The sequence below is a fragment of the Choristoneura fumiferana genome, chromosome 18 (genome assembly GCF_025370935.1).
Source record: "Choristoneura fumiferana chromosome 18, NRCan_CFum_1, whole genome shotgun sequence".
NCBI classification, from domain to species: Eukaryota; Metazoa; Arthropoda; class Insecta; order Lepidoptera; family Tortricidae; genus Choristoneura; species Choristoneura fumiferana.
The window spans coordinates 19,211,397-19,236,134 of record NC_133489.1 but is presented as its reverse complement, the minus strand read 5'-3'; the positions used below and the strand labels follow the sequence as shown (position 1 = coordinate 19,236,134).

The following is a 24,738-nucleotide window of genomic DNA, read 5'->3' as shown; positions in this document are numbered from 1 at the left end:
ATTTTTGAAATCTTGTTCAGTTTTAAGCAAAAATGAGTGCAACAGCGTGGCCGAACAGCCAGGAGGAGTATGAGCTGATGGAGGTGATAGGCGTGGGCGCCACGGCCGTCGTCCACGCCGCGCTCTGCCGCTCGCGGGGGGAGAAGTGCGCCATCAAACGTATCAACCTCGACAAATGGAACACCTCCATGGACGAACTGCTCAAAGAGATACAGGCCATGTCCTCGTGCAACCACGAAAACGTCGTCACCTATTACACGTCGTTCGTGGTCCGCGAGGAACTGTGGCTGGTGCTGCGGCTGCTGGAAGGCGGGTCGCTGCTCGACATCATCAAGCACCGCGTGCGCGCCGCCAACTGCCGCCACGGCGTCTTCGACGAGGCCACCATCGCCACCGTCCTCAAAGAGGTGCTGCGCGGCTTGGAGTACTTCCACCAGAACGGCCAGATCCACCGCGACATCAAAGCCGGGAACATACTGCTGGGCGACGACGGCGCCGTCCAGATCGCCGACTTCGGAGTCTCCGCCTGGCTCGCCACCGGCCGCGACCTCTCGCGACAGAAGGTGCGCCACACCTTCGTCGGCACGCCGTGCTGGATGGCCCCCGAAGTCATGGAACAGAACCACGGCTACGACTTCAAAGCTGACATCTGGTCGTTCGGCATCACCGCCATAGAGATGGCCACCGGCACGGCGCCGTACCACAAGTACCCGCCGATGAAAGTGCTCATGCTGACGCTCCAGAACGATCCGCCCACGCTCGACACGGGCGCCGAGGAAAAGGACCAGTACAAGGCCTACGGGAAAACCTTCCGCAAGATGATATCCGAGTGCCTCCAAAAGGATCCGGCGAAACGGCCCTCCGCCCCGGAACTCCTCAAACACGCTTTCTTCAAGAAGGCTAAGGACCGTAAATATCTCGTGCAGACTCTGGTGTCGACCGGCCCCAGCATGGAGACGCGGGTGCACAAGGCGTCGCGCCGGCAGCCCGGCGCCTCGGGCCGGCTGCATCGCATGGAGACCGGCGAGTGGGTGTGGGAGAGCGACGACGACAACGACGACGACGACGACGCCGACGCGCGCGACCGCCCCATGAACACGCTCGCCCGCGCGGACTCCTCCGACAGCGAGACCGAGCAGCCCGGCGCCGGCGGCTTCACCATCGGCAGCTTCGGGACGACGGAGGAGCCGCCTCAGATCAACCTGGTGTTGCGTATGCGGAACGCGCGCAACGAACTCAACGATATCCGCTTTGAGTTCGCGCCGGGAAAGGACTCCGCGGACGGGATCGCGACCGAGCTCGTGGGGGCCGGCTTGGTGGAGGCGCGGGACGCGGCAGCCGTGGCGGGGCAGCTGCAGCTGCTGGTGGACGCGTGGGTGGGGGGGGCGGCCGCGGCGCCGCGCTGCGCCACCTTCCCGCTGGACGCGCCGGCCGACCCCGCGGCGCCGCCCGACGAAAAGGGGCTCGTCGGCTTCGCGCAGCTCTCCATCGTCGACTGACCGCGCCGCCGCACCGCCTGTGGACAATGAATCGGCCGCGTCCCCGACGAGGCCCGGACGGAACGGCGCGAGTCCCCCGCTTCGGTCGGTACGCGCGACGCGCGGCCCGCCGCTAGTCTATGATGTAATTTTACGCTATATTATGTTTATGCTACGAGTACATATTTTATGGGTGGATAATGGATTTTTAGTTTTACTGTTTATAGCTCAAATTTTATGTAAAATTTATGTCGAATTTAAATTTATTATATTTTCATGAACGCGTGTTTTTTGTATGATGATGGACTGAGATTGGAAGTATCGAGGACTGTATTGGAGTGAGATGCCAACCAAGAATGTGTTTTAATACGTAGTCGAATGTTGAATGGAGACGATTTTATCTTGTAATATTGTAAAGGGTTACACAGAATCGAAACGTCGGGAAAACAAACTTATAAAAATATTTTAATTAATTTCTGTAAAGACTAAAGCATAACAATGAACTAAAAGAATTTCCTTGCTCACCCGCGACCCTACGATAGCTAAGCTTATGCAAAATATGCGTGTTCATGCAGTTCCTCCACCTCCACACTGTAAGAACACACACAAATCACACAAACCCATCTATCACCACCACCACACTACACTGACGCGTTTCGAACTCAACCAGAGCTCATCTTCAGAGTGACACAACCGTACACCATGCTACCAGTTGTTAGACATGTTGCATGAACACGCATATTTTATATAAGCTTAGCTATCGTAGGGTCGCGGGTGTGCAAGGATTTTTTTTTAGTTCATTTATATGGACCTACGCAAAGTAACGCCTGATTCAATAAAGCATAACATTTGAATATATATATATTGTTAAAAATAATCACGAAAGTTAATTGCGAACGTCCAGAAACAATTTCTGTAAACAATTACTCACTGACGTTAATCTACAAGATGTGTCATAAATCTTTCGATGTCATCTAGCTGTGTAGCCCAATATTCGTGCATATCTTAAAAAGCTTCGTGTAATCGTATTTTATACGGAAAATTTAGTTTTTCTGTCGTTTTGCTTGTATTAAGTATTAATAAGTCGTCATACTTATGTCTTTCAACCTTTTCCTACATGATAAGCTTGAAGACGTCAGAAAAAGGTCTACCTGCAGTGAATTGGTGCATGGAAAGAATATTTTACTTATTTCATATTATTAATTGAAACACGAAAGTTAACTGAACAATAACTAATTATTATACTGAGAATATTTACGGGATATTAATTATGACTTTTTAATAATGATTGACGACGCTTTTTTCATTGCCCGGTTTTTGGATGTAGAAGCGGCGTCAGAAATTGACATGCATACAAATTCGTAGCTTCGATAGTGCGGTAGTACTACAAGTGACCGTTGCTCGCTTTGTTTGGTAAACACAATGTCTTACTAACGGGGGGCGATTTTTTAAATCACATCTGAGAAAATATCGCTCGAAAACTGTTTAAAATTCGAAACATTATAGCAGAAAATTACAGCTCTATTTTTTTAACTAATCGGAAATGTTATTATGGCTATGTTGTTGCTGCAATGCACAGGTTTTTACCACTTTCTGGTGATATTTTATGGATGCGATAAAGAAATCTCTTTGACCGGTATAATCACTCGGCGCGAAGCTGAAATAGTATCACGACTCGCTTTGTCTCACTCTCGCTTTATTTGTTCGTTTAAAAAATACTCGAGCACAATAAAATAAGAGTGAGACAAGCGTAACGATGGTGCTGCGAATAAAGACAAAAGACAAACTTAAATACTAACAATTTTTTAGGGTTCCGGAGCCAAAATGGCAAAAACGGAACCCTTATAGTTTCGTCAAGTCCGTCTGTCTGTCCGTCGGTCACATAACAAAAAATGTTTTTTTTTTTTTAATCCCATCAACGTGTGGCACATAGTTCGACAGCTCTTTTGAAAAGATAGTAAGTTTTCTCAAAAACTTTTTTGATTAAGTGAAGATTTCCGGAAATAATCGCTCCCAAAGTAGCAAAAATTGTGTCCCCCCCCCTCTATCTTGTAAACCGTTTGTCCAAAAAAAAATATGGAAAGGTAACGCTTTATAAATACTTTCAACGAAAATTGGTTTCAACATGATCGGATATACCGTTTTTGAGTTATTGCCGAAAAACTGCGCTTCTCAACAAAAGGACGTAAGTGCCGTAAAGATACGCTCTTTTTCTGGTAATAGATTTTAAGACTGTAGTGTTTTAATTGTGTGATAACGCACATAATGTTACTTGATTTTTTTCGTAATGGCTACGGAACCCTATCTTGGGCGTGTCCGACACGCTCTTGGCCGGTTTTTCTATATTTTTTTTTATTATAAAACCTAAGGCCTCTTGACGTAATCAAAAAAACTTTTACAAGTGCCATAATGATTGAGATCTATTCAATACGAATGAAACATACAGTCGAGTTCATAAACTTGTGAGCAAAAATATCTGAACACGCTTCTACGCCGTTAACAACAGAGTCGTGTTCAGATATTTTTGATTAAATTTTTGCTCACAAGTTTATCAATTCGACTGTACAAGGGCAAATGAAAAACGCTCGGAGCTATTAGAGCAGGCTAGTATGTATTGTATTAGTAACGATATAAAAAAGGATTCCTATTATACTATGAAATACATGTTGACCGCGGGGTGAGGAATTGCATTTTTTTTATGAGCAGTAAAATGGTACCGACTGTCAATGTGATCAGATTATATTTAGGCCCTACCAAAGCATGCTCACCATTTAACATCTGTTTGCCTCATGTTTAAAACATTCTGCGAGGAAGGGAACAACCGCAAAGTTCAAATAGAACTTTGATCATTAATGTTTGGAAAGTCCTAGTTTCTTCTAAACTACAATTCATAAATTGAACAAAAAAAATTCGAGAGGAATTACGGTTACTTTAAAATATGACATGAATGATAAAATGCGCCAGAATACGAACAAAAATTCGATTCCTTTCCCCGTACGTTTTAAGACGACTCGCAAGGGTAGACGTCCATCAGATCTGTGCGAGGTAGCTAAGTTGAAGAAGTCACCAATAGTATTGCTTCATTTCTCTAGCCTCGCTTATTAGTTTTCCAATAGGTGGTTTCTCGCCAATTAGATACCTCGCAGAGCTCTTGTGGATGCGGAACCTCACTGATTTTTCACTTGAGATGTCAGTTGAGCGCGCGGCGTGTCTTTCCCACGTGGTCCATCTCACGCAGACACCACAAGTACTTTTACATTGTTATTTGTTTGTTGCTTATTTTGAGGTATTTTTAATAATAAAACGAAATAAACATATCGGCAGGATATTTTATTCAAAACCTAAGATTTCCAAAACCTTAAACAGTAACCAACTAATTTCTTAGTCGAACTACAAATACTCGACTGATGTAGTTTGACGCTGACCCCGCTGCGGGTCGCGTAAAGCAATAACAATATAAAAATAAGTTTTGTATAAGTAAGTACATTCAACTTAATATTTTAGCATGTTGGTCCATAGAGAAAAACAACCTACTCCGGAAAACTATTAAATACATAAGTAAGTAATTAGATTTTGAACTGTCTTGATCCATTTACTTCGTTTTAATCGTACATTCTCACTTCGGGTGAGTCATGGATTTTGTCGGTCTCGTGAAATCTATAAATAAAGACATTTCAAAATCTGGCTACTAGTCCTACAGAGATATAAACTCTATATCTGTTATCTAAATGACAATGACTAAGTCCTTGTGTCTCAAAGCCAAAGTTAAGCTTTTTCAGTCACATTGTAGCATTCAAAACGTGAAATAAAAGCGTGCATTAACGAATTTGGCTTTTACATTATTTGAAGCATACGCTCCATACGGCATTCTCAAATCCAAATAAATATTAACATTTGGACAATGATATAAATAAAGCCTAAAATCATTTCCGTAACACAATTGAATTGAAAACAATGTTGTTTATGCCCTGCAAAAAGTAGTTACAGGTACACTTTGGTTGTTGGTGGCAGGAAACAGGACATGTATACATTTTTTACCTCCATTAATTGATTTTTTTAGCATTGTAAGTGACCAGCGATTGTCTTCCGTGTCTCCTGATAGTAAGATCAGAGGCCTTATGGTCTACTTAACACACTTGAAATCACAATCGTTTTCACCACTTCCTTCTGCCACACGATATGAGGGTAGAAAGAGAAGGTGAATGCTAGAGAAAAATCGCGCAAGTTGCATTACATTGCGGCGCTCGATTGACCACTACAAACTCGTTAGCTTTACCTCGCAATGTAATGCAAATTGCACGATTTTTCTTGCAAGTCTATACTCGGCTTTAGACAATACGGCTACCAAATGTGGTCGATGATATAACTTACTTTCAATAACAGCTGTACTACTGTCTCCGGCTTTGCAATAAAGTATAAAAATATTAAAAATGTATACATATCTTTGTCCTAGCCTACATCTACTAATATTGACATTTTAATATTAGTTTTTTCTCTAACAGCAGACCTACCAGTAGGTATATTTTTAATAAATTAAGTTTGGCGCGACACGACATACCGTTTCTTATTTGGTAATTGGCTTTTTAGTGTAAACAAAAACAGTTTAAAGAAATAAAACAACTAACTTCGAGCCGTAACGGCCCTGCGTGTGAATAAAACTAGTATACTCGTATTACAACTAACCGTTAAACCTGTGACCTGTCTTTTCAAGACAGGTATAGACAGACATCTCATTGGAAAAAGTACCTTGTACGTACGGGAAAGAAATCACGACCGAGTGACAAGGCAGACCAGCTTATCGTTTATTCTAACACACTCACTCTAATAAGGCATTATTACCGTTAACGAAGATAACTTTAATAAAAAACAACCCCGGGCCACGGTCGAACTATCACTTCATTGGTTACCTTTTCGTCCAATCGATTTAACCTAATACCTAATTAGTCCTCGCGTATAATACGAATATAAAGAACAAATTGAGACTTAGGGCCTACTCTAGCTGATTGCACGGATCTGGTTTCTGTCTGGTTCGGTGCTGGTTTGCACGGAGCGGGTGGACGCCTAATGAAAAACAGTATGAATGAGCAACGCTAACTGCACGCGACGGATTTTACCTGTACCAGCACCCGCAGGCGTGCGCCCTAAGAATAACACCCGAATGTACTATATAAAGCACACATTGATATTTTAGTAAATAATTTTAAGAATCAAAGCTGAGACAGAGACAAAGCTGGTGGCCCAGGTCAAGGTCTTAGTACATCTGTTAAAAAAAGTTAGGACTAGGACCAACCAATGATGTGACTTTTCAACTCGAGGAGGCTGCCTGGAAAATGCCCCGATTCAATTAAAACAATCTGTAAATGCTGAAACAACTAATTAACATTAAACAATAAGATACATTAGTAACTAGGTTTACAAATCCTAATTTGGAACATCAGACGCGTAAAATTAATTAATGTCATAAAATTGTGCTTGATTAATTCCTATACAGTAAGCTTACAAGCTAAGTGTAAATAAAATAGGTAAACAAGTAAAAATAATCAGGAACATTTAAAATCAGACCTAAACCTACGCTCAATTTAAATATATTCTATATATGACTAGGTGTGAATTCCTTATGGCACATTTACATTGACATCTTAGTTCCCGAAATAATAGTTAATCTGAAAATAAAATAAATGCTCTGCATATTAATAATATTTATAGTTAAAATAATATTCGATAAATAAACCTGGAAGACTATTACCTACCAAGTGGAATGTAAAATAAAGAAACTTGAGATTCATAATTCGTTTGTGTAAAAATAATTTGAGATGACCGTGATAGTAAGTAAAGTAACCACTCCAGCTTCTTACTGCGCCGAGAGAACGACGCAGCCATAGAAGAAAGTTAGACTTGATAGAGTTCTGCTTCATAAACCATACATTATTATTGTGTTAATAATAATTTATAATATAGGTACATTAACTGTCATAATAAATTACCATTACTTTTGTTCATTTTTTAAATATTTTTTCATTAATCAACTTAACCACTTACTCAGTAATCATTTCAAAAAGAAATACATAACTCAATATCACGGCTAATGGGTAGGTATCACAATCACGGTATCTACAATAATAGTAACTTTAACGCAAAAATATTGTAATCCTTATGAAGCAAACGCTATTTGTCCATTCATTATTCGCGTTGTATGCCACTACAAACCTCTTAATTAGATACGTAAATGAAAATCATTCATCCATCACACTTAACAATTCCTTCTCGGTCGGACAAGGACTGAAGCCATCTTCAGCCACTTATTCTAACATTTTACAAAAGAACGTGCTCTTTTCTAGAGATACTAATTCAGCAACTAAATCACTCTTTGAAATTAATTAATGCTAATGCCTGTAGCGTCTCAAATTTTATAAAATAAAAGAAATGTCGTTACAAACTTTCGACAGACAGAAGAAGATGCAATAAAATAGGGGATGTGGCAAAAATTTACTACTGCATTATTATCTTTCTGAGGGTCTGCTTAGATTGCCATCTATGAGATTGTGCTTAGAGTTATAATTGTGCTAAGTTTAAGATTAATTAGTTGTACTGTAAAAAAGCGTATAGCGGTGACCTAACCTAAAGTTCGCGAGTCTATTATAAGATTTGAAACAAACTTAGTCTCTTTAATGCCTATTTAAGTACTAGGAAAACTATCAAAACGTGTCTGAAAAATTTGACACTGTGGAATCGTAGTCCCTTACACCAGACTTGAAGCCTCAACAGGCACATAGTGCGCGAAAGGAAACATTTAACTTTCCAAGCATTCATACCAATTTACTATTAGGAGCTTAATATGTAAATTTTATTGTGACAGTCGAAGAAGCTCGGAAAGGGTGAAATATTTTGAGAGTTTGCATAACATGGACATTATAATCTTTCTCTATCTCTATATGGATTATTAAACGCAAGAAGAAATGCATTCAAATATATTTAAAAAACGGAGGCATTCATTACATAAACTTTAGAATAAGTTTAAAAGCTTAATCAGTACTCGTTTTACAATGTATTGACATTTAAGTTTAATCGTAATGAGTATTTTTTCCGTTTTAATGTTTATTTTCAGGGTATTATCCATCTTAATATCTACACATGACAGTAATGACAAAAATAGCTCACCCTTTCCAAGCTCTGGTTTTAGCAATGCAGTTTGATGATGTTCCGCCAGGTTACTTGTAGCGTATCTTTTTGACACATAATTTATCACTCAATTTACTTGTCGCGCACTATAAACAGGTTGAGAATCATCGTTGAACTGCTTAACTTTTAGATTAATGTAGTATCCAATTGTTATCTTAAGAAGAAATTGTTATATTGGAGAGCATGGTTGTCATGGATTATTTATTACTTTTTCTTTTGATTATGGATAAGCTTCATCATTTAAATTCAGGATATACGTAATTAGTTAACTTTATAATTGTAACGTAGCTCCTACATAATTTTGTGCTATTTTCACAATCACCTTTGATCACCAAATTAATGGCATACCTAGAGATCTCACTGAGATAGAGTTAAAGAAACCTCGTAGCAGTAGGACGCTATAACGGCCCGTAACGACAACGCGCTACCGTCGGTACGGCGAGTTACTTGATGCCACACGCATAGGACAGAGACAGAACGCTCGCCGAGCCGCTGATCGCTCGTAGTCGTGAGGGCCGTAACTCTTAATAAGATAAGTCTGTTAGTTCGCCACGTTCGTTGAAAGAGCCACGCGTTGCTTTCAAAGACCATCCTGATCCGCCTCGAACTTCAGGCTCAACTCTTATGACACAAAAAAGGTACCAAAATCAAAACAACTCCACTACTTTCCTCTTGAGATACTCTTTGAGCGGCGCGTAGTAATGGTGGCGGAGGGAGACCAGTTCCGGCTTGCGTTTGAGGGGGCGGAGGGGGGGCCAGTCCGTCTCGAACAAGACCAGGGCTGCAAGGGCTAACGAGAGCCATACGAAGAGGAAGGAAGGTACGAATGCGCGGAGCAGGGAAAAGGGGCGGGGGGCGGGTTGAAGGACGGCGGGTGGCGCGCGCCACTCCTCCCCCGGCGCGGTGGTCACCGCCGTCCCGCCGGACTCCGACGACGACGGGGAACACGAGTCGCGCACCACGTATTCTGTTGTCCCGCACGATACTGTTGAGAACAAATTAGCAGTTTAGAATAGCGTTCTGTGTTTACTAACGCGGACCTTGAGTTGTCATCATAACCATAATGTAATAATAATAAGTACCTGGGCGTGCTGAAACTCGGTACCAGCGTTTTCCCATAGATAACACCAAGCTAGATCGATTTTTCATCCCCGAAAACACCTACATACCAAATTTCATCGAAATCGTTGGAGCCGTTTCCAAGATTCTAACTATATATCGTTTAATTAAAGGTATAGATTTATACACGTTACAAAAGTACCCCTTAAGCTGAAAAGGGATTAAATGATCCCTTATAAAAAGTCCAATTATAATATTTGAAAACCGTAGTAGCACTGTATGCTTTACCGCCAAAAAAAAACATTTTTTTTTTAATTCATATGCTAACCCTATTTCATTATAATTAAAGAGTAAACTATGCAAAATGTTCCCACCACCTTTTCCTATAAAATCATTCCAACATAACAAAACCACCACAGTACCACAGTACTAAACAAACCTTTGTCTAACACACGGATCACATAATTTTGGACACCGCCACAATAACAACACAAATACTAAAACTTTTCGCTCACCATGTATAAGTCACACTTGTATAAGTACATTTTTAGCACTCTCAGGAAAAGGGAAAGAAAATACCTTTTTAATTTAACTTTTTTTATTCCTACACCAAATATTATGACATGAGTCATAATTACAAATTAAAGTAAAAAAAATATATATTATGATTATGAATCCCGTAAAGCAAATAGTTCCCATGTCTTTAGAAAAATTAACTAACCCAAGCCCTACTCGACTAACATAAAAATCCATCTTATTTTGTTGTTACGTAAATTACACAACGAAACCAATTAAAAGTAAGGCAACAATCACCTCATTTACCATAACTCACAAGTGGATAAACGGACATAAAAGCCAACATACATACATACTTACATTAAGGGTCCACATTACCCTTTTTCTACTACCACCGCAGTTAATATAAAAACATCAGCGAAGAGAAGACTGTCTGGAGACTTCAAGCCATGGCTCGGAGGTCAGTTGATCCTCGTCAACTTGTTTAATCCAACTGTATTGTATTGTTATTGTGGTGGTAACCGCTATAAGGACAACGCAAATGTTCTATTAAATGCAATTGTGATTTTAAACAGGACAATTAAACAGTCACTTGATTACGTTGGATCAAACACATACCTACATATAGAAAGTCTGAGGGGAGCTGTGATGACCTCAAAAAAAATTGGAATGTTTACTGTGGAGGTTTTTTAAGATAAAGCTTTTATATCTCCCTTTTTTATTTAATAATGAAATAAATTGCAATTTTGAAGTCGGTATTTTTTATTACTTTTTTATTGCGTAATTCTTAAGACATTCGATTTTTGCGAATTATTCTTTGAAACCCCAAGCATGCAACCCAAATCTATTCCAAGCGGTTGAAATTTTGGGATTTAATTGTCCACTTATCTTCTTTTTTTATCTCTTTCTCTATTTTTTTTGTCATTAGTCTTCTTTCTTTCTTTCACTTGCTACCTAATACCGCCAAGTGACAAGTTGTGTCAAAAGCTTTCACGCGCTCTACCCTAGAACTGTCCCTACAAGAACATAGCGCTGTTGTTGTGAACATAGGTACCAGGCTTGCCAGTCCCTACAAGGACATAGAGACGTATACTCTGAACGTACCAGGCTTGTCGGCGGGGCGGGAGTCCTGCGGCGCGAGCGCGATGTCGACGGCGGGCCCGGCCAGCAGGCAACCGCCGTTGCACAGCTCTCCGCCGCCCAGCCCGCCGCTCTCCTCCAGCGGCGCGCTGTGCGTCGAGCGCGGCAGGCTGCTGTACCCTGCAACACCGACACCATATCGTGCTAAAACTAAAGTCATTGATACAGCTGTCAAAATGTGCAAGTTGAAGAGTCCTCACATCGCTCGAAGAACAGATAACCGTTGAGGACGACAAACACAACAACAACACACAACAACTTAGGGATCTTTAGACAACGAGCCTATCAGTCTCTCAAAGGGCCGGCAACGCACCTGTGATACTCCTCGTGTTGACAGGTGTCTATGAGCGGCGGTGATTGCTTCCCATCAGGTGACCCGCATGCTCGTTTTCGCCCTCATATATAAAAAAACCGGCCAAGAGCGTGTCGGACACGCCCAGAATAGGGTTCCGTAGCCATTACGATAAAATAAGTAATATTTTTCTAAGGTTTCGAAATGTCAAATCCAAGTTTTTTTTGATACGCGTTTATTTTCCTAGAATAATTTGTGAATATTTTGCAATATCTGAAATCTGTGTTTTGAGACAGTTTTGTCTTTCGGAAACCTTTGTCCTCCCTTTTTTCCGAACAAAACGGGGACTATGCAACACTGTGGTTCATGAAAATTTGCACTTTAAAGTTGAATATTTCTCAAACAAATCACTGAATCGAAAAATCGTCTTAGCAAACCCCTAATGGTTTTAAAAGACCTATCCAACAATACCCCACACTATAGGGTTGGATGAGAAAAAATAATCACCCCCACTTTACGTCTATGGGAGGTACCCTAATATTTTTTTTTTGAATATTTTTATTGTACCATTTTGTCGGCATAGTCCTACTAATATTATAAATGTGAAAGTTTGTGAGTGAGTGAGTATGTTTATTACTTCTTCACGCTGAAACGGCTGGACGGGTTTGTATGAAATTTGGCGCAAAGTTAGTTTATAACGTGGATTAAAACAGGATAATTTTTATCCCGATATTCCCACGGGATAGGGATAAAATCTCGAAATAACAACCACTGGGCTTAGAGCCATGAAATTTGGTGTGTACCACGGGATACCTAGGGGTTAATACGTCACTCCCTCGTAACAAAAATCCCGACCATTTTGTAACTGGCAGGACTTGCAAGCTATCACTGTCACTTACCAAAGTCACCCGTCATAGGTGTCGACGGTGTTGCGGGAACGCTGGACGCTTTCCGCTTGCCGCCGCTCGAGTGGTCCTCCTGTTAAATTATCACCATATTTCATTAATTTATTTAGACCAATATAGTGAGAGCCGCCGCTCGAGTGGTGTTAAATTACACGGAGATTTCATAATTTATTTAGACTAATAAGAGAAGTCCCCAGTATTGATTTCCGGAGACATGACATACGTTGAGCGATTATCATGTAACAAATTTTTCTAAGTTCATATGTAAATTTCCAAAAATCACATTGTGGTCTTCGCTTATGTATGTGTATGAGTGATTCGGGAGACGTGAGCATGCCCTAAGTCCTGTTCCGTGACCGGTGACGCTGACCGGTGGATGCAAGTGGCGAGTTGTCGTTGATTGTGGCATTCTAAGGGGGATTCTGTATTCAGCAGTTGACGTCTTCCGTCTCATGATGATGAAGTCCTGTTCAAGTCTCCCGAATCACCCTGTACAGGGCCACGGTAGCTAGGCTGTTACCTGCGAGTCCCGCGGCGCGAGCAGCCCGTCCCGCTCCAGTATCTCGCGCTCGGTGCGGCCGCAGTACTTGAACTTGGTGCCCCACGAGAACAGCCCGCCGCCAGAGTACACGCACGCGTCCGACGACGACGCCAGTCTGTACACAGAAGTACACGTACGTACACACAACTATAATGCGGCAATCACAATACTCCGCGTTCGCTTGTTTCACGATTTTTTCATTCGCGAATAATTTGTCTGCGGATTCATCCTGGCCACTACCCAAAGATTTATTCGTTATTTTATTCGAATAAATTCACGAAAATTATTTAAGTAGGTTTATTTTGTTATTTCATACAAATATACAACACGAATAATATTTGATCTACACACATCATAAATTATTCCATTAATAATTTATTCTAAGAACAATAATCATATTAATCATTCCATTGGATAATTGTATTCGTCATTCACGCATTTGTCGTTCGCCAAAGGCGGCCCACTACCGCGTTCTTTACACGGTTGCGGTCACCGCATGGTTAATGCGACGATCGATTCTATATGCAATCATAATATATGCAAAATAAAAGCGCGAGGCTTCTGTAACACTCAAAAGTCGAATCTAGAATTACTCGTATTCAGCTCAGTCCAAGGGTGGATCCAGCATCGTAAACGTTATCATAACGTCAGTCAATTGGTGTCTTAAATATTGAAATTATTAAACATTTACATTTCTGAATTGAAATACACTAGTCTAGTTTGTATTACAGTGATAGATAAGTAAAATGTTTAAAATCCTTGAATGTACCAAATCTGGCAGCTGAGGTTTGTTTACATTTTGTTAAATACCTATCCAAACCAAGTATAGTTATCTTCAAAATATGAACCAACTCACGTGAAGAACAGCATTTGCTCTATAGCGCAACACCACACGTGCCGGCAGGCCGCCCCGCACGGACATTTGAATCCCACTGTATGCTTTTTCTATAAAAAAAAAAGTTTGTTAGCCTCAACTCAAATAAAACAAAACGGCTCAAATGCCGTCACGCAAGGTTCAATACAAATTAAAAAGCTGGCAAAAATAATTTAATAGCTACTTCATAATAATTTCTATGAATAATATAAATACAGTTAAAAAAGCTAAAACGCGCTATAAGACCATGGAAGCGCCTGTGGTCAAAATAAACCCTAAGACCATGCTAACTGAGATGCTGAGTAATATTACAAATTATATTATTATTATTGATAAAATATATTTTTAAAATAAAATAAAATGTATGTTCCGAAGTACCTACTCGTATTATTAAACCGTACTGTGGAGTTTGTTTTTTTTTTATCCGAGATCTGAAACATTCTTGACAACATGGTTTAAGCATTTTATTTTGATTTCTATAAAACGAATTCGCGGGCTAGAGCTATCTATTCACTTGTGTGAATGCCAAGCATCAAATTCCCAGAAATATCCAGTGGTAAGCAATGAAGCATCAATTCGATTCAATTGTAATTGTAATTAATTATTGTAAGAGTTAAAACTTTTTAGTAAAAATTTCATCTTTAATACAAGCTTTTTTTGCTAAGTGTATTATCACCCAAACTACATTCGCATACCAAATTTCAAGTCGATGCCATTAACTGTTGAAGAGTTCTGTACTGCGGCGACGATCCTGGCGGGCCTACCGATGTCACTACCAGATTATTGTATTGTCACGCAATTTACATAAGTATGCCAAATTTCAAGTCAATCCGACTACTGGAAGTTGGTCGAATTTAACTTGCAAGATTTGATTAGGTGCAGACAGACAGACAACGGGAGAGGTGTAACTAAATAAAAGCTTGTCAAAAAAGTCAACTGATCGCAATAGACTTGCCTTGATATATACACAAACTGACCTATTGCAATGTAGATTTATTTTCAAATATATCTGGGCGACCGAGCTCCGCTCGGGCTAAAACTGGGTACCAAGCTTTTCCCAGAGTTAAGACCAAGCTAGATCGATTTTTCATCCCCGAAAACCCCTACATACCAAATTTCATCGAAATCGTTGAAGCCGTTTCCGAGATCTCCGAAATATATATACAAGAATTGCTTGTTTAAAGGTATTAGATAGATAGATAGATAGATAGATACACATCAACAATTTGTCCAAACATGTGAATCACATGTTTGGATAAATGATAATGAAATGAATGAGATTAATGAATGAATCACGATTCTCACTACACATGCATAATATTTCACTACTACTTTAACAAGTATTGCACAATTGACTACGTAACCTCCTCCTTTTTTGAAGTCAGTTAAAAATGTGTTGCAATAACAGTAGATGCTTTATTAACAGTGTTGAGTGAGTCTGTTAAATGTAACAGATCCGGAAGTCCTTTTAATAGACGGAATGAGGCTATTTGGAACCAATCAATTGGGTATTTAGTTTCCTGGGTAATATATACGTATATATATATTACTAGCTTTTGCCCGCGGCTTCGTCCGCGTGGAATTCGGTTATCGCTCGCTGTTCCCTCGGGTACTGTGCGTTTTTCCGGGATAAAAAGTAGCTTATGTCACTCTCTGGCCCATAAACTATCTCTATGCCAAAAATCAAGTCGATCCGTCGCTCCGTTTCGACATGAAAGACGGACAAACATACAAACACACACTTCCGCATTTATATATTTTTATAATTGTAAAAAAGAATATGACGGACTAATAAGAATTTTTGAAGACATTGATAAATTGAATACGTCCGAATAAACAAAGACGGCATCACATTCATAATAAGAATAAGAAATCTTTATTTCGCATAAATAACAAGTACAAGTACAAACATGTTCATGCTAAAATGAAAAAGAGAAAAAAAAATGCAAATGCGAAAAACCCAAGATAGGTTTCCGTAGCCATTACGAAAAAATCAAGTAATATTAATTTTCTAAGGATTTAGTGTTTTGTACCATCAGCAAAATATGTAGTCTACCACCCTAAAGTTAATAATCGTTTGCATGTCATAAAACAATAATGCCAATAGACGTGTCTGTCAACTTGAAAGTTCAACTTTAGCAACATATTCATTTGATAGGAACTTGTTTAAAAATTTATAGACCACTTATTTGGCTGATGGTACCTACAGAATCAGAGTTTAGGTATAGTTTATAGAATCCAAGTTTAGGTATAGTTTTAACAACTTCGATGGCACGATGCAGGACGCTGGAGTTTCTATGTGAGCTCACTAGATAGCACTAGGAGTCGCTACACAGCGAAAACAAAAGAGTAGCCCATCCAACGGTCTGGCCATAGTGCCCTTTACCCAATAAAAAAGAGAAAATAAAAAACCAAAACGTCACCTCTGGATAGTTCAGGTGCACGATGAACATGCGTCCCTCGAAGTTGATCTTGGAGACTTCGCTCCACTTGAAGTGGTGCGTCTTGCGGCTCCCCTGGAAGGTCAGGATGCCGCTGTGGTTGATTCCCAGGTACAGCTGGTTGCCGCGGTGGTCCTGGGTAGTACATAAAGTCATCATAATCATCTACCTCCAGCTGATACGATACTGATATAATATGTATTATTATCAAAATGAATGAGTTTAGAAAAATATCTAATGTTGTCCTAGACCTAGCCCAGGGCCCAGGAAGGTTACGACCCCCCCCCCCCTGGATCCACCCTTGATAGTGACACAGCTTGACAGAATTGATAGTAGAGATTTAGCATTAAAAGATGCGTTGTTTGTTAGGCGAGAAGGCAAGGCGGGTTTTTTTTTTAGATATCTCATGTCAATGTCGCAATTTCATGGTACAAAGGGGCAACCTCCATGTAAGTTGCTTGTTGCAGTTTTAATAAGTAAATCTACCTTAACAGGATGCGGGTCTACCCCGTAGGTGTCGAGTTGGCACGCTATCTTAAGGAAGGTCCTCTCGGCTTCCTGCGTGGACATGCCTTTGACGCCGCCGCTGCCACCCGGCGTGCCTTCCACAGGCTCCCGGTGCAACTCCTAAGAAACAGACAGTAGAGGATAGTGCAATCCGCGTAACTGACAATTTTTTTGAAATAAAACAAAAATGGTAGGAGGCATCCATTAATTAAATAAATAAAATAAATATCATGGGACACTTGACACCAATTGACCTAGTCCCAAACTAAGCAAAGCTTGTACTATGGACACTAGGCAATGGATAAACATACTTATATAGATAAATACATACATAAATACATATTAAACATCCAAGACCCGAGAACAAACATTCATATTATTCATACAAATATCTGCCCCGGCCGGGATTCGAACCCGGGACCTTAAGCTTCGTAGTCAGGTTCTCTAACCACTCGGCCATCCGGTCGACAAAAATTAAGAGAGGCAATTTTAGTTATCTTGGTGAGATGTTGTGAGATGTTGCTCGGCTCGACTTCCTCCACTTCCAACCTCACGTGCGAATTTACAAAACGTATATTTTTAAAAGTAATTGAGTATTAGTGTAAATTTTAGTGGAAAAGCATTGTTACTATATTATTAATGTATTACTTTACTTTTTAATTTATTACTGCGAAATCAAAAAATACGTGATATTTGCCAAGGCTACCCTTGCTGATTGGGTGAGGTTAGGTTTCAGTTTGTCTCACCTGTATTCGTCCTTCAATAGCATCTGTTTGTCTTAACAAAAGTCTCATTTCCGTAACATAGTTCCCGACGTGAATATTAGGGTCGTAATCACCAAGCTCAACTGGAACACAAAAGTTTACAACGCTGTTACGAAAAATACCTGTGTCAAATACATTTTATTTATTTTTTCTTCAAAAATGAGAAGGTTCAACTCACGATTACAAGTCAGAAACGATCTGACTAATTTCGACCTTTTCGGAAGATCTTTTTCGAAGGTGAGTGCGTTCACGATGGTACGGAAAAAGTTCGAAACTATTTGGTATGTTTATGACTTATAATCGTGAAATGTATTTTTTGGAAAATTACAAAAATTAAATGTTTCATATCTTTTTCATTATAGGCAATGGAAATAATTTGCACTTAAACTGAATATGTACAAATTAGAGTTATAGATTGATATAATAGTACTTAGACGACAGAGCTTTGCTCGGGCTAAAAATCTATAATAAGCGTTTTCTCAGAGATAAAAGTGTATATTTGTCTTTTTGACTTTTCGCCTGATAAATAAATAAATTATTATTATTATTAAAACCAAGCTCAATCAATTTGTCATCCATGAAAAGCCCCACATACCAAATTTCATTGAAATCGTTGAAGCCATGTCCGAGATTTTGATTATAATTACAAGAATTGCTCATAAAGAAAAAAAAAGAAATCAGATGTATAGCACAATAAGGCATAATTGCAAAACATTATATTATGACTCAGACAACCCAAATTGTTTCTAGAAAATGCTTCCAGTTTTTTTTGCTGACTACACATTTTGTTCACTAAGCTTACAATGTCCAACCAATTTACAGGAAGTTAGCACTACAAATTACTTTGAGGATTTAAGCCCTATTGAATGATGCAGTCTATTCATACTTTGTATAATGAGTGCACCCAGCATTGCCGCCTCATTGGAAGTACAGTACAGTCTTCCATGGAGCAGGTCTCTCTTCAACTGTAAGTATATCTGGAACCTTGTCACATCCTCTTTGAGGAGCAGAGGATTTGGTGGGTAGAACTTCACGCGGAAACTAAATAATATTGGCGAAGCATCTGTAAATGGGACAAAAATGTTAAATAAAGGGTTTCAATTTCAATTCAATTTCTGTCCTGCTATAAAGTATGTTTATTACTTAGAATCATGATGATCTAGAGCAGATTTTTTTCAACCACTTAGAGAGTACTTCAACTACAAATTCATGATCCTATTTCATTTCTCAATGTCATAGTAGTTTTATATTGAATAAGTTGAAAAAAATTCAACTAGTTTTTCATTTATTTTCAGTATGGATTTATAAACATTTACATTTACAGGCTTTTACTATGAACCAGGGTGCCTATAATGATATGATGTTACATTAATGACTTCAATAATAACAAATTTAGGATAATGTAAACCAGCATAAATGTTTCTTTCCTTCAAAGTCAAAGTGTCTAATGCTCAAAAAACTAACAAGTATCTAAAACTAATGCCTAATACTAAAATAGGGTGATAAATAGCAATAAATTGAGGTAACAGATTGAGTATACTGGAGTAACAAGCTTATGACATCTTATTAAATTCACTATCCACTAACTTGCCAAATGGTCTGCTTAATTCAAAATTTAATTGGTTTAATTTAATTATTTGGTCTTACTTTTGAACCCAAGCCATTGATCTATGTGTAGGTATGTGCAAAACTTATGACAAAAAAATGGCTTGCATACTTTGTTACTTTACTATAAATGTGACCACATCTAATGCAAATTGGTTAGGAACACTGATTGTTCATGTTTGGAAAATATTCACATCAAAAAACTGATTTTGAATGGTTCATAATTTTGACGATAATAGTATGGAGTTCCGGAGTAAATGATTGCATGATTGCTTATACTTAACTTGCTGTACAGTCACCAGCATTAATATCTGCCACAGTTGAGCGTGCAACAATATCTGACACATCCTTCCGGCCCTAGAAATAAGACTCTAGTATCAGATATTTATGCACGCTTGTTGTGTCAGATATCGGTGCTGGTGACTGTACTTAACCTACTAAATAAGTATGAAATAGCTCACCTTTAACTTGCTTTAATATTAATTTCGCCAAATGCAGCCAATGCTAAAATATAAATAAATAATTAATCTAAGAACACTTTTCAAAGCATATTACTTAGAATACATAGAGTGGGTAAAGTTTGCTCACCCGTTGGCCGCCGGCGTCCACATAACGCAGCCCGAAATAGTCAGTTTCGGTAAGGTTCAGTTGTTGGCACACATGTTCCAATAGATACTTGCCCTTGTAACTAGGCTGCAATGTAAACACCCTCGATTAAATTTATGGACTCTAGCGTATTCCTTGATAACTTGTTATATTAATTGTGTCATACGTACGTGAAATTCACATTCTAATATCTCTGTATCTTCTAAAAGTCGCACTGTACATTTATAAACAATATCGCCCCGACTTTTGAACATGTCGGTTAATGGTTTTTACACGTGTTCTAATAACATAGGGCAATTCTAACTAATTTGCCATTTTAATTGAATTGAGTGTGTTAACTTTGTTTTGTTTCCATTCATAAATAAATATTATTTTTCATTTGTTTCACGATTTTCGTATTAGATTTTTTTTGTACGAAAGATGAGTGAGGTGGGGTGGATAAACGGGGGGGGGGGGGACCGATGATGACATTTCTTCGATGGGTTTCGTCCAGAAATCACTTAAAAATATTTAACTCCTAAAATATCTTAGAGGCTCAATTGTCAGAAACTACATAATTTGCAGCAATTCAATTGAATATTTGTTACAATATTCAATAAATGATGGTTAAATATCTCCATTTTCCTATCGAACCGTCGAAATAAGTGAAATAAATTTAAGAAGTCAGTAAAGCGAACGTTACAATAACTTATATTAAATAAAAAACTGTTCATGAATAATAACTTATCGTTTATGCGTAGATATTGCCTATGTAGGAAACTCGTCATTAATGATCAGAATTGAATTATCTTAACTATTCTTATAAATTTCCGGACGGAAATATTTTACTTTACCTGGGATTGCCGGTAGTGACGTCAAACTTTTGCTATGTGTTGCAACTTATCAAATTGTTTATCCATTATGCGGAAAATATGTTTTCTTTTTTTAATTATTATTTTGTCATGAAATTTATTGGGAGCTGCAATATCTAAAATGACTCCCCTCGGTAATTTTCATGTTATATCAAGCGCTAGAGAGCAGTTTTTCAGCTCTAGAAAATTCACGGACCCAATTAGCGTAAAGATTCGGACTTTTTATACTTACCTTGAGAAAAAAAAACGTTTTTTTGGGAGTCTTTTTTATTTCAACTCCAAATTTGTTACTTTTACGGTTATCCCGTGAAATCCAACGAAAATAATAATAATAATAATAAACATGGCGGGGAAATATCTGCGAAGCGATTTAAAGCCGTGATAAGTTCATGTTTGGTCCGGGCCGGGAACGTCAGCTCAAGCCCTGTCATTAATTATTTACTTATTACTATTAAATATTGAACGTAAGCTTCAAATAAAACCCCCTACCTTAAACTAAACTATTTACTGCCGTGAGTACTAGGACTATTTTGGTTTTCGACCCTGTCATTCTTTTTCCGAGGTTACTAATAGGATGCTACAGCCAAGTGCCAAGCTTGACCTTGAATGAATGAATTGAAAATGGGTAATTTTTATTCTCACATGGCTACACTTTACCGAGGGCCGGAAGTGACTCTCGTCCTTCCAGCTGAAGGAAAAATCATTTCTCGGCCATTCTGTTGGAGTCTTTCTCGGATATTACACGTAGTAATCCGTGGTGAGTGTCAGAAGAAAATAGTTAAGTGCAGTGAAAAGTGAAAATAATCTCAGTAGTTGATAAATTGTGTTAGTATTTGATATTTGCTCAGTAGTAGCCCCACTTTTATCGCTAGTCACTTCAATTTCTTATCTTTTAAAAGCGCAAGTATGGTGTAATTCAAAACCTGTCGATTTGTCACTTCAACTAGTTACAGTTCTTTTGTTCGCTTCCAGTTCTAATCTTTATAGACATTCAATTGTTTCTCATCAGTTCTGCGCGTTAATTATCTGATATTATTAATTTAAAATCTGCTTACGCGTCACACTTGCGCACCCGGCATGCGTTGCACCACGTGGTAGTTTAAAACTTAAAAGATTTGTTTTCTGTAAACCCTTTTTATACCATACTATTTTAGTGTAATCATTTGTTTAAAATGTAATGAGCAGCTAAATTCTTTTAATCAATAACTTATACAAAACTGTAATGGCTGACATCCATTGTGAGATGTCAAGATAGGGCGAGGCGGCCATGCGGCCGCCATATTGCCGGCCGCGTATCAGTACATGAGGCACTATCGACCTTGCCGGTGTGCATCCTCTCGTTGTCTTTGAAATAATTGCACTATTATAACGTTGTCTTTTCGTTTGTTTTAGACTAACCAAAAATGGGTAAGGAAAAGATTCACATTAACATTGTCGTGATCGGACACGTCGACTCCGGCAAGTCCACCACCACCGGCCACTTGATCTACAAATGCGGTGGTATCGACAAACGTACCATCGAGAAGTTCGAGAAGGAGGCCCAGGAAATGGGTAAGGGCTCCTTCAAGTACGCCTGGGTGTTGGACAAACTGAAGGCTGAGCGCGAGCGTGGTATCACCATCGATATCGCGCTGTGGAAGTTCGAGACTGCCAAGTACTACGTGACCATCATCGATGCTCCCGGACACAGGGATTTCATTAAAAACATGATCACTGGTACGTCGCAGGCCGACTGCGCCGTGCTGATCGTCGCCGCCGGTACTGGTGAGTTCGAGGCTGGTATCTCGAAGAACGGCCAGACCCGCGAGCACGCGCTGCTCGCCTTCACGCTCGGAGTCAAGCAGCTCATCGTGGGCGTCAACAAGATGGACTCCACCGAGCCCCCCTACAATGAGGGCCGTTTCGAGGAAATCAAGAAGGAAGTTTCCTCTTACATCAAGAAGATCGGTTACAACCCAGCTGCCGTCGCTTTCGTTCCCATTTCTGGCTGGCACGGAGACAACATGCTGGAGCCTTCCACCAAAATGCCTTGGTTCAAGGGATGGAACGTTGAGCGCAAAGAGGGCAAGGCTGAAGGCAAGTGCCTCATCGAGGCTCTTGATGCCATCCTTCCCCCTGCCCGCCCCACAGACAAGGCCCTGCGTCTTCCCCTGCAAGACGTCTACAAAATCGGCGGTATTGGTACGGTGCCCGTAGGCCGTGTCGAAACTGGTATTCTCAAGCCTGGTACTATTGTTGTATTCGCACCCGCTAACATCACTACTGAAGTCAAGTCCGTGGAGATGCATCACGAAGCCCTGCAGGAGGCCGTACCCGGCGACAACGTCGGTTTCAACGTCAAGAACGTGTCCGTTAAGGAGCTGCGTCGTGGCTACGTGGCTGGCGACTCCAAGAACAACCCGCCCAAGGGTGCCGCCGACTTCACCGCACAAGTCATCGTGCTCAACCACCCTGGACAGATTTCAAACGGTTACACGCCTGTACTCGATTGCCACACAGCTCACATTGCCTGCAAGTTCGCAGAAATCAAAGAGAAGGTTGACCGTCGTACTGGCAAATCCACTGAAGATAACCCCAAATCCATCAAGTCCGGAGACGCCGCCATCGTCAACCTGGTCCCCTCCAAGCCTCTGTGCGTGGAGTCCTTCCAGGAGTTCCCCCCTCTCGGTCGTTTCGCCGTGCGTGACATGAGGCAGACGGTCGCCGTGGGCGTCATTAAGGCTGTCAACTTCAAGGAAGCCGGCGGCGGCAAGGTCACCAAAGCTGCCGAGAAGGCCACCAAGGGCAAGAAGTAGCTAGCGCTGTTAACGGCACAATTTTTTATCCAACTGCGATACTTCATTCACCGAAAGGTGTTCAGAAGGAAAGAAGGGCTACAAACTCATTCCTTTTCTATATTTTTTACAAGGCTTATACTGTAACATTATTTTATAATTTATATAAGGTTATACATATATCTGAGATATTTTGTTATGACAGCATCTGAAGTGTAAATTCATAGAAATAAAGGTAGCCTCCAGTAAAGAATTGTATCATTTCTGTGGACCTTGAATAGATGCAAATACATAATTTATTTTTGTTTTAAGTAATGATACCCAAATAAACAAAATTTCTTGACAGTTCTGGATTATTTCATCTAACTGGCTTGAGTTTCAAATAAATGAAATTTTAACTTTTGATCCTTTTCCAAATGCATTCATTTTAGGCTTGATACCATAAATTAGTTGACAATTTTTAAGAAAGTAGATTCTTATATTAAGGGTTTCGTAGTAAAAATACCAACCCTGTTACAATGATCTCAATAAATCGAAAGAAAAAAGTATTGATTGGTTGGACAAAATTGAGAGCACTTATAAGAGAAAGGCATATATAAACGAATTGCTCTACAGGCATATATGTATTCTAGGTATACATTTTTGGAAAGTACGTCTGTAGTCTGGCCGCAATTTACAGCAATCAATAAGTGGTCTGGACTCTGGGTAGGTAGGTACTAGATAGTTGTAGGCGTACATGCGGGGGTGTCTGGAATCGTTAGGCTCGCATACACCCCTGGATAGCCTCCCCTTTGCGCATGGCATTTAGATGTTGATCTATTTATTCTATTTTTGGACCTCGGTTCTTGGTGCATCGGAGCAAGGTATCCGCCGCTCGAGCAAATATAGCTAGGTACCTATATTATATTATGATCATTATGATAGTAACCTGAAATAAAGACTGATGAAAGATGAATATTTATTACTGTCGCTTTTACATAAACGGAAAGAATTTTAAGCAGCAAGGGCTTGAATGAAACTATCTTTTACTTAAACAGTTCACTTTCTCTCTTAAAACTACGGTGGCTAGAAACTATGTAGGTATAATGGTATTAGAAATACCTAACCGAATTCAATGACCGTGACATCGCACGTCTGCTGCGCAGAAAAGTCATCGACCTCTGACTAAATAGTAAAGTTGAAGGTATTTTATATTATTTTATTATT

The 24,738-nt window shown here is 39.7% G+C and overlaps 3 protein-coding genes across 5 annotated transcripts; 2 read left to right on the top strand and 1 right to left on the bottom strand.

Annotated features, from left to right (window-relative positions):
* Positions 1-32: 32 nt before the first annotated feature.
* fray (oxidative stress responsive kinase frayed) lies at positions 33-4,795 on the top strand. Its single transcript, XM_074102053.1, has one exon. It carries the CDS (start codon positions 33-35, stop codon positions 1,497-1,499), a length of 1,467 nt encoding a protein of 488 aa, XP_073958154.1. The 3' UTR covers positions 1,500-4,795.
* On the bottom strand, positions 4,790-20,348 carry Frmd5 (FERM domain containing). Of its 2 annotated transcripts, none has more exons than XM_074102051.1 (12): positions 20,078-20,348; positions 19,890-19,994; positions 19,763-19,805; positions 18,583-18,759; positions 17,679-17,779; positions 16,912-17,052; positions 16,408-16,560; positions 13,967-14,055; positions 13,090-13,225; positions 12,564-12,642; positions 11,337-11,492; positions 4,790-9,642 (listed from the first exon to the last, which is right to left on the bottom strand). In XM_074102051.1, the coding sequence occupies exons 1-12, from the start codon at positions 20,159-20,161 to the stop codon at positions 9,305-9,307; spliced, it is 1,602 nt and encodes a 533-aa protein (XP_073958152.1). In that variant the 5' UTR covers positions 20,162-20,348; the 3' UTR covers positions 4,790-9,304. The 2 variants fall into 2 exon arrangements, with proteins under 2 accessions (XP_073958152.1, XP_073958153.1); XM_074102052.1 differs by lacking the exon at positions 4,790-9,642 and adding an exon at positions 10,380-10,756.
* A 1,062-nt stretch (positions 20,349-21,410) lies between these two features.
* On the top strand, positions 21,411-23,877 carry LOC141437736 (elongation factor 1-alpha). 2 transcript variants are annotated; one of them, XM_074101225.1, is made up of 2 exons: positions 21,411-21,515; positions 22,151-23,877. In XM_074101225.1, the coding sequence occupies exon 2, from the start codon at positions 22,162-22,164 to the stop codon at positions 23,551-23,553; it is 1,392 nt and encodes a 463-aa protein (XP_073957326.1). In that variant the 5' UTR covers positions 21,411-21,515; positions 22,151-22,161; the 3' UTR covers positions 23,554-23,877. The 2 variants fall into 2 exon arrangements, with proteins under 2 accessions (XP_073957326.1, XP_073957327.1); XM_074101226.1 differs by having other exon boundaries at positions 21,472-21,583.
* Positions 23,878-24,738: the final 861 nt, after the last annotated feature.